The sequence below is a fragment of the Lycium barbarum genome, chromosome 1, assembly GCF_019175385.1.
Source record: "Lycium barbarum isolate Lr01 chromosome 1, ASM1917538v2, whole genome shotgun sequence".
NCBI classification, from domain to species: domain Eukaryota; kingdom Viridiplantae; phylum Streptophyta; class Magnoliopsida; order Solanales; family Solanaceae; genus Lycium; species Lycium barbarum.
In genome coordinates, this window is record NC_083337.1 from 150595597 (window position 1) to 150605912 (window position 10316).

Consider the following 10316-nt stretch of genomic DNA (forward strand, 5'->3'; position numbering starts at 1 on the left):
GCTGCTCTCGGTTTTTGGGGCTGTTTTCGGCCCAATTTGGAGAAATTGTTGGATCGTTGGAAATATTATGTGAATTGCTTAGAATGTTCTTGAATGTTGTTAGTATGGGTTTGGGTTAGTATTTGAATGTATAGGCGTTGATGTTGGCTTGAAGGTAAGCCGTTGAATTGAATATTTGGAAAGATGTCGAATGATGAAAAAGAGAGTATTAATGTAATATTGTCTTTCGGATTGGTTATTGGAGTTGCTAGGTTGGTTATTGTGGTTGTTGTTGTTGATTTTGAGCGAGTTAAATTCTCGGGTTGGCCTATTTACAGGGGAAATGCTGCCGAATTTTCTGTAGAATTTAATGTTAGTTTGGAATGAATGGCTTAAGTGCCTATGTTTAATATTGGATATTCGTTGGCATATTTGTAGACCTTGGGGAGCCCGAGGCGTAGATTGGGATTTACTTTAGATTGGCTATCTTGGAGTGCGTACGAGGTATGTAAAGCGCAACCCTTCTTTCTTTTGGCATGCCTTAGTTTTCAATAGGCTAGATTATAAGACTTGAGGAAAATTCTAAGATTCGAAATCCGAGCATGTTATGACCCTTATGTATCCCTTGGCACTCTTATGTATGATTTGATGAAATATGAACCATTATGTCTTTGAAATAATCGCTTTCCGAACTTTGCATAAAAAGATTTCACTTTAAGGAATTTCGAATTTTTTTTGAACGCCATATCTTTCACAGAAAGGCTCGGATTGCTTTGATATGTTCGTAGAAGTTTGTATGGCGTATGATAAGTATGTTTTCCATAGGCGGGCCCGGCTCGGGTCAATACCCGTCCGTGGGTCCCGCGACTTTCCTTTATGTAATTCGGACGACTTTTGAAAGAATTTGGTATGATTATCATTTCGAATTTCAAGTATGGTCATTTACTTATATTTGAGTCTATGATAATGATTTTATGCATATGGTTACTCATGACTCTGCTCGTGCGTTCTGTTATATCTTTCGCCGGTTCCCGGGCCGGTTCTGTTATCGTGCGCACTTTGATATACTCCGGAGTTATGCTGTGTTTATGGTTCACCGAGCTACTCGCAAAAGAGGGTCGGGTTCCACCTATATTTGGTGTTATGCTGTGTATGGCGTTATGTTGTGATATGTGACGGGGATACGGAGATTTGAAACATTCTGGTGTTATGGCGCCATCGACGGGCGGGCGACCATATTCTTCTGTACCCTACGCATGACTTACATATTTTTGAAAGTAAACAAATTTTGATATGTTGGATTTATACTTATGTTATGTACCCTACGCATGACTTACATATTTTTGAAAGTAAACAAATTTTGATATGTTGGATTTATACTTATGTTCTGTACTACTATTTCATTTATGCCTCAGATTTGTTTCTGTATTTTCTGCTTTGAATACTCAGTACATATTTCGTACTGACCCCCTTTCTTCGGGGGGCTGCGTTTCATGCCCGCAGGTACAGACGCACAGTTTGGTGATCTACCCATTTAGGACACCCTCTTCTGCTGTTTGGAGTGCTCTTCTCATTTCAGAGCACACATTTTGGTATATATATTCGTTCGCTATGTATATATGTATTTGTTCAGGGGCACGGCGGGGCCCTGTCCCGCCATATGATTCGGTTTGTCTGTTTAGAGGTCTGTAGACGTATTTGTGGGTGTGTGTGCCTACTTCTGTACGGATGTGTTTGCATGACTCTATTCGTTATGGCAGCCTTGTCGGCTCGCACATGTATATGTTGTTCTGTTGGCCCTGTATGGCCTTTGTTGGTATTTGCTGTGTACAGGGTTATTTGGATAGTCCGAAAAACAAAGGAAACTCTGCCGAAATTTTCTTTGAAAATCTCATAAATATGAAACACCGCCTTGTCGGCTTCTGTTATATGCCTGGATGGGTTTGATATAATCTGAGGCAGTGTTTGATATTTGTGTTGGTATAAGTTATCTGTTTGCCACTCGGATTTGTGATTGTGTTCGGGTGCCCAATTCGGGCACTAGTCACGGCCCACGGGGTTGGGTCGTGACAGACCTGGAGTGTTAATTTATCTACTAAAATATCACCAGTGGCGGAGCTAAGTAGTCTCCGCGAAAAATTACACTGTATATACGAGGTCAAAATTATTTTTTTATGCATATATAGTAGATGTTAAACCCCCTTGACCTCTTCGTACATTTACTTCTTTATATATTTAAACCCCCTAGACGAAAATCATGGCTCCGCCACCGAATATCACCAGTCTCTACATAAGATCCCAGCATCACGATTTCAATTTTGTCTAAATTACGAAGTAAATGGGCTTCTAAATACGATATTTTTTCATTAGTAATGTCATCCTGTATACGTCAACTGACCCATTCAAATATGTCATCGAACTATCCGAAATGATTCATCTATGCCACTCATTAATAGTTGGGTCATTTATGTCATCGCTGTGATGAAAAGTGCACATTCGTGCCACTTTTCATTAACAGCTCAAATTGTGAGTTTTACAATACCAGGTTTTACACGTGCCGCCTAATTAGAGGTCCATGTCGCCAATTAGATAAGTCATTTCGGATAATTCGATGACATTTAAACTTACCCCCCAAAAAAATACGCAATTCAAACAAATAATCATTGTATCTAAAGAATAAATCTAAAAAGATGCAAAGTTGAGGTAAAATATGCACTATATATAAGTTGAAGCAAGAAAAGATACATAATTATAACAAATAAAATATTATATATGACTATATGATGATTAACATTGAAAAATATCCTGACTCGGATTTTGGATATGATTTTTTTTTTAATAATTGACCTTATAGCCACCACCCACCCTGAGAAACCTACTTGGTTGATTTGGTTCTTTTGCAAAGAACTGAACAAACTGAACCCCTAGTTTGTGGCATTTTTTTTGCAGGGATTGTTCTTCAAAGGCGCTGGTCTTTAATTTTTGCCCTTCGTTTAAAAAGGTGATCGAAAATACGTTGAGGTTGTGGGTTCAAATTTCTGTTCAATAAAAAAATAATTTCGCACGTCAAGGCTTCGTGAAACTTCTGCCTTAACGCAAGTTTGCCCTAAGGCAAAAAAGTTAGGAGAAATAACATAAAATTGGAGGGAAAAACTAATGCTTACAAAAATAAACTAATGCTTACAAAATTCTTAGTGGTGGAGTTAGTACTTTAATAATAGAGTTCAACATCTATTATATATACAAAATAATTAATTTAACATACACGTTATTATTTTGGGGAAGGGATTTGGATCAACTCACTTCCCCCTTTTTACTCCACTCCAGCCTTCACTATTTACCTTGCCAAATACCATGACATACCAAATAACAATTACTTTTGTTAAAATAATACCGGTTAATACATGTAATGACTAATGATTTGGCTTGTATGCGTAACCTAAGGAGTCGTTAAGCAGCTGGTGAGAGTTATGTAGGTATTAGTACTGAAAGGATTAATTATGAGGGAATTTATGTATTATTTTATGCAGGTATCAACTATGTAAGATTTTAGTTATTCAATTTTTTATCTTAAATAAAATAACTAATACATAAATTTACTCATAACTTATACATATATTACTTATGCAGATTTCTAAATTACAAACCGAATATCATATTAATTTTATACATGAATAACTTACCTCTTAACCAGCTATCAAACATGATATTACTTATGAATAACTTACTTTCTGACTAGCTACCAAATGACTCCTCTACGTAGCACTACCACTATTTTGGATATGATTTTTTTTTTTTTTGTAATAATTGAGATTGACCTTATACTAGTTCCCCACCCACCTCGAGAAACCCCCTTGGTTGATTTTTTATTTTTTTTTCTTTCGGTTGCAAGCAAGAACCGAACAAACTGAACCCCTAGTTCGTGCCTTTGGTATGAACAGTTAAAAACTGGTTTTCACCATATTCCTGTCCACTGATGTAAGAGAGAGCAATCTCCATTTACAACGGTAGCAATGCTTGTTCGTCGCATGGGTTATTTTTCACCTTCTTTTTCTAAAACCTCACCTTTCTTTTCTCTTCTCACTAAAACCCCTTATCCATTTAACCATATCAAACCTATTCACACCAAATTCCAACAAACCAATCTTTTTTCCATGAACAAAAAAACCCATCTTTGTACTTCTGCTTCTTTCCTTCAAGAACCCACAAAGACATTATCTAGCAGGTCTCTTGGAAATAATAATAATAATTCAAAGTTGTAGATAAACATAAATTGCCTACGATTTGATGTTTTAATTCACGTCTAGTTAGTAGAATTTATTGTCAAATTTATATATGAATATGTTTTTCTGTTTATACTATTGCTATGTTCTAATTTATTTGTTTTACTTTTCTTTTTAGTCTGTTTTAAAAAAAAAAATTCTTTTTTGGCAGCTCTTTATTTTTTTAACTTTTCACGTGACATGTTTAAGACCACAAGATTAAATAACCTTTTGCTACATTTGACATATGTTTAGTTTCTTTACTATCTTAAACTCCGAGCCAAGTCAAAACCACACAAACAAATTAAAACGGAGGGAGTATTATAAATAAGGGTACTGCTAGCTATTTTCGTAATCAGAGATATTGAGTGGAGAATTGTAGCGAGCATTCAAAGATTTATTAGTTTATGAATAAATTATTTTTCTTTATAGGTCCAGGAAGAAAGCCCGCCATGATGCTCCTGAAAGTGTGTTGCGCCATCAACTTGACCAATGTTCTAAACGCGGTGACTTAACCGAAGCCCTTCGCTTATATGAAGAAGCTAAGTTGAATAGCATTCCCCTCAATGTTCATCATTATAATGTGTTGCTTTATCTTTGTTCTGGTTCTGAGACTAAGGAGTTTGGTATTGAAAAGGGGTTTAAGATTTTCAAAGAGATGGGTGTAAATGGTGTTGCTCCTAATGAGGCTACTTTTACTAGTGCTGCTAGATTGGCAGTTGCTAAGCAAGACCCAGAAATGGCTTTTGATTTAGTCAAGAAAATGAAGAGTTTTGGTCTTCCACCTAAGTTAAGATCGTATGGGCCAGCTTTGTTTGGGTTTTGTGATAATGGTATGGCTGATGAGGCTTATGAAGTTGATGTACATATGAGGGAATCTGGGGTTGTTGCTGAGGAAGCAGAGCTTTCTGCATTGTTAAAAGTTAGTTCTTTTTCCAAAAGGGATGATAAAGTGTATGAAATGATGCATAGATTAAGGGCAAGTGTAAGGCAGGTGGGAGAAGAGACGGCTAGTGTAATAGAAAATTGGTTTAAGTCTGAATTTGCTGAAGAGGTTGGGGCGCAGAATTGGGATGTTGGGAAAGTGAAGGAAGGTGTTGTGAAAGGAGGGGGTGGTTGGCATGGACAAGGGTGGTTGGGAAAGGGGAAATGGAATGTGGTGAGAGCAGAGATGGATGGATCCGGAGTTTGTCGTTCGTGTGGGGAAAAGCTTGTGTGCATTGACATTGATCCTAAGGAGACGGAGAACTTTGCTAACTCCTTGGCTAAATTGGCTTGTGAAAGAGAAGTTAAGGCTAATTTTGTGCAATTTCAGGTTTGATGATTTTCTTCTGGTGCATTATTTGGATTACTAGTTATATATAGTTTTCCCTTCTTCTTGGTTAAATGGTAGAAATGTATGCTTTTCTCCTGTTGGTATTAAAATTGTTGCATCCCATCAACTAAAGTGCTGATTAGTTATTTGAATACTTTCCAGATATTGTAGATGGTTCGTTGTATTAGTGTTTTTACAAGTCTTTTTTGTTTTGATGAAGTAATTGACTTCATTAATGGCATTAAGAAGATGTAAAATAATTACAAAATATAGAAGCAATGCTGATGATAGTGGCTGAGGGAATCCTGTGATATCTGCTTTTATGAACTCCCAGGATCTTTGATAGAAAGCCATTATGTATTCATCAGGGCGAGGTGCCTTGTCTGGTGCACATGATTGTATAGCTGCTAAAACTTTTAGCTGTTTCAAATAAGTCTGACACTTGATTGCATTAAGCATCTTTCCCTCATGGATGGCTTTGCCATAAAGTTTAGATTTGTACCCCTGCTGCTGCCATCTCAAAAAGCCAAGCATTCATGTTCTCTTCTGTTAAAACAACCCCACCCTAAAGATAAAAAAATAAAAAAATAATTGGGTACTCTGACTAGATCTATAATTGTAGATTATAGTTTGGAATTCCTTTATAGGATTTGTGATGAAAGCCTTGATTTATTTTCTGATGAAGTAAGTAGATTTTGTTGCACTTTTGGGCATGAAACCCATATACAAGTAGTCAAGTAATGTACCAAAAAAGTAGAAAATCTACAGAACAATATGATTTTCAACGAACGTCATCCAATCATCCATACGTAAAGGGAACTTGTGGGTGCACCAAAAAGAAATAACGGGTCAGAGGCTATTCCTCAACTGTGCAAAATAACTCTCTATGCCCTCAAAAGCTCTCCTATTTCTTTCCCTCCAGACGACCCACATAAGTGCGAGTGGGGAAACCTTGAACCTTCCACCCCTAGCTTCCTGGGCCTTCCATAGTTCCAGGTAAACATTAGTTCTTTCACATGCCAAGCATAACCCACTAAAGGCCTCTATGATATGTCAGATCGAGTGATAGATGGGCGAAAAAGATGTCTGCTTTTGTCTTTATTATGCATTGTTCAATGCAAACAATAAAAAAGGATCATGATGTTATAACACAAAGAAGTAGCTTACCTGTTTGTTTATGTCAACCTTTGACTAGAATTAGCATTTGGCCTTCTTATGTGTCATGATTTCTTTATTAAAATGAATCTTCTGAAAGATCGTTGCCACAGATATATTGATATAAAGTAGGTAAAATGCTGCTGTGTATTTCCAATATTTGTGTCTCCATGCATCAGGCATTTAGTCCTCGCAAGAATATTGAACTGATTTAAAAGTTGCACTCACTCAGGAGTGGCTTCAGCGGCATGGTCCATTTGATGCTGTGGTGGATGGTGCAAATGTCGGCCTCATCACTCAACGAAATTTTAATTTCTCTCAGGTAGCACTCCATTTGAAAATGCTTTTTCTCTGTTTCTTTTCTTTCATTTTTTCGGGGTGTGGGTGGGAGGGTGGAATTATGGATGCAGTTTGATATGTGTATAGAAACTACTCATATGTACATTTCAGCAGTAGAGAGGGACACTCTTGGACTTACTGTCCCTCTTATCGTGTTATAGTTAGTATGACTTGGAAATATTTGACTTACTTTGCATCCCTCTTCTCGTGTTATTTAGTATGACTAAGAAAGAGAGCAAAACAGAATTACTTCCCCTTTTCTATTTAACTTCATAGAAGTTGATGATGCTGATGTGGATAAGGTTGCAAACTCTTCCACTTTTAATTTATCAAAACGAGGAAAATCACCCTTAAGCCCAGTTCCTTCCCACCCACCTTCTAGCCAAACCAAATATAGTATACTTTATCTTTTGACTCGTGATGGGTAACATGTCAACTTCCCTAGATGATGTTCTAGATTGATAGTGTGTAAGGAGTTCATATAGATTTCTTTCTATTGCAGCTCAGAAATGTTGTCAATAAATTAAGACAGATGAGTGGATCGAAGAAACTTCCATTGGTTATTTTGCACAAAAATCGTGCAACAGGTGGTCCTGCTCAACATCCTAATAACAAGAAGTTGTTAGAAAGCTGGAAGAAAGCGGGTGCACTTTATGCCACTCCACATGGTTCAAATGATGATTGGTAATACTCTTTACCTCGAGATCTTATGTAAATTATAATTTCTGGCTACTAGGTAGGTGAATTCATTTGTTTGCAGGAGGGCACAACTCAAATATAATTAAATCTTATGGGAGAAACATTGACCTACATAATAGCGATGTTGCACAACAATCTACGGAACATACCAAGAAAACCCTTCTCTTTAATTGGATCTGGTGGTAAATCCATATATCTTTTCTTGAATGCCCTTGCTTTCTTATAGTTACGGCTATTGTACCCCAGCTGTTTGAGTCCACATCTCTGCTGATGTTTCTTGCTTTCCCAAAACTGTTAGCCTGTTCTTTTTCTGCGTCTTTCCGTTCAATTTTTTCTTCTTTGTTGCGACCAAAGCCGCTCTTGCATGCTTTTATTCTTCTTCTTTCTCTAACTGTCTGTTTGTCATCAACATTTCCCTCCATTTAAGAGCAAATTCTTCTCTCCACATTGCTCAACGCACACAACGTTTTTTTTTTTTTTTTTTTTTTTGATCAACACATATAGCTTCAACTCATCATGGCATGAAGATCTGACATCGAACCTGAAACAATTGCTTCATCTTTCCCTACTTTGCACGAAGCTCTCACTTGGCACCAGATGCAAATTCTAGGTTGTGCCAGACGCTCTTAATGTAACCAATGTAGCTCTTGAGTTTTGGTTTTTGTTTGGGAGTGTTTTCATATCATCGGTTTTATTTCTGAAGATAGAGGCTATTTCACATGATAAAAGGGTTTACTATAGTTGTGGGTAACCTTGTAACCAAATAAAGGAGCTCTTTTTTCTGCAGTTTTGGGTTCTAATGCAACTTTCTGAGGCATAAGCTTATTCTCCAGGTACTGGTTATATGCTGCCGTCAGTTCCAAAGGTTTGCTTTTGACAAACGATGAGATGAGAGACCATTTGTTCCAACTATTAGGCACTAGCTTTTTTCCCAGATGGAAGGAAAAACATCAGGTCAAATCTCTCTCTCTCTCTCTCTCTCTATTTTGACAAATTCTGGCACATTTGTAACATGTTAAACAATGAAAAATTGAAATCTTTTTTTACCTATAGAGTCCTCAATTACACTTTCCACTAAAGATGGAGTAAGAAAAGGTATACTCTTTATAGTGTATAGTCGCATATTGTCTACTATAAGTTGGTTATGCCCCCCAAAAAAAAAAAAAAACAGAAAGATGGTTATGCCGCGGAAAAATTGAAGTCCTGTTACACTGTTCCTACTAGTGGCCATGATTATTTTGGATTACCACAATTCTTCACTGTAGCTGGTTATCAAAGAATGCAGAGATAGGTGCAGGGTTGTGAGAGTTGAAGCTCTCCTGAAGGACTCATCTGATGGGCTTCTTAAGATGATGAGGCACTCAGCAGTTAGATTCCTAAACACTGTATTATGTACAATTTGCAGATCCGGATGACAGCTTCAAGAGAAGACGGACTTAAGCTCCATATGCCGCCACCTTATTCAAATGTTATTCAGGTGAGATATCTCATGACTAGTCCATGTAAGTTAAGCTCACCTTAGCTGTTATTCTAATGTCCATATGTACTTTGTATGTGTGAAATTGAATGTAGGAGTCAGAGCAGGGTTGTTGGCACGTGCCAACTGTTACTGGAGATGACCTTGAGATGCCAAGACAGTGGGTATGTGCTACCAGGAGAAAAGCACTGCACTCTCTTTTTTGACGAACAGGGAATCAAATCATTAACATATAAATGTGGCTTCTGGGGCAGCATCACTGAAGCAACTATGCTGTATACTAGTGATAATTTCCTTCGAAGAGGCTGATAATTTGAACTTCTCAAAGATTGTTGTAGATGGAGATCATTAGGAAGATATAAATGCAAAAGTTCTGGATACAGTCAGCGTCTATATAACAGCCTAATTTCATTATCTTGTATACTAGTTTTTGCTTTTGTATTCTGGAGTATTTGGTCAATTTTTGTTGTAACAATTTTGCCTGTTACAAGCGTTAAAAGGAAAAAGTTCTGCCACAATAGAATAATGGCTTTTGAAGGTCAAAAAGGATATTGCTGCATTTTTAATATTTAATTAGCTGGTCCCCTGAGTACAAGAAGAAAAACAGCTGTTAATTGTAATTTGTTTCCCTCTGAAAAGAAACATTTATTTGATCAGTCGAACAATCTGGCTAGAGTTTGAAATCAGTATTATCTCCTCATAGAATTTGTGTGTAGAGTTATTTATTGCAGGAATCAAATTCTTCAAAGAACACCAGGAATATGGTTTCGATTGATTTAAATGACAATGGAATTGGAGGCTATGCATACCCTGTTTGTTCCAAGAACTTGGACAACTGGTGGGGTCATTTTCCCATCTTGCAAGCCGAGCTGCAGTTGGACATTGAGGATCTCATTTTTATTCAATTCATAGTGAGCTTCAACCCACCCCCACAACTCAAACTCCTCCTTGACTACATATTACCCCTATTTGGTGCTACTAGTTCCAGTATATTAATACACTTTACAAAGTCATCTAATTTTGCGTACAGCCAATTCTATTACTATTAAACTTTCTATTACTTTAGCTAGGTGGTTTCCTGCCAAAAGCA

General features: G+C 37.1%; 1 protein-coding gene across 2 annotated transcripts; it reads left to right on the forward strand.

Moving 5' to 3' along the window:
* Positions 1-3823: 3823 nt before the first annotated feature.
* LOC132644014 (proteinaceous RNase P 1, chloroplastic/mitochondrial) lies at positions 3824-9882 on the forward strand. 2 transcript variants are annotated; one of them, XM_060360555.1, is made up of 7 exons: positions 3826-4204; positions 4674-5556; positions 6944-7033; positions 7553-7734; positions 8583-8703; positions 9155-9226; positions 9322-9882. In XM_060360555.1, the coding sequence occupies exons 1-7, from the start codon at positions 3993-3995 to the stop codon at positions 9430-9432; spliced, it is 1671 nt and encodes a 556-aa protein (XP_060216538.1). In that variant the 5' UTR covers positions 3826-3992; the 3' UTR covers positions 9433-9882. The 2 variants fall into 2 exon arrangements, 1 of the variants encoding a protein (XP_060216538.1); XR_009583811.1 differs by lacking the exons at positions 9155-9226; positions 9322-9882 and adding an exon at positions 7811-7931 and having other exon boundaries at positions 3824-4204.
* The last annotated feature ends 434 nt before the right edge of the window (positions 9883-10316 follow it).

Excerpts from the sequence above, each read along its gene's own strand:
- LOC132644014 (XM_060360555.1), top strand. The coding sequence starts at position 3,993 with ATGCTTGTTCGTCGCATGGGTTATTTTTCACCTTCTTTTTCTAAAACC. Across the intron at positions 4,205-4,673 it reads ACAAAGACATTATCTAGCAG|GTCCAGGAAGAAAGCCCGCC; the intron begins GTCTCTTGGAAA and ends TTTTCTTTATAG. Across the intron at positions 5,557-6,943 it reads CTAATTTTGTGCAATTTCAG|GAGTGGCTTCAGCGGCATGG; the intron begins GTTTGATGATTT and ends GCACTCACTCAG.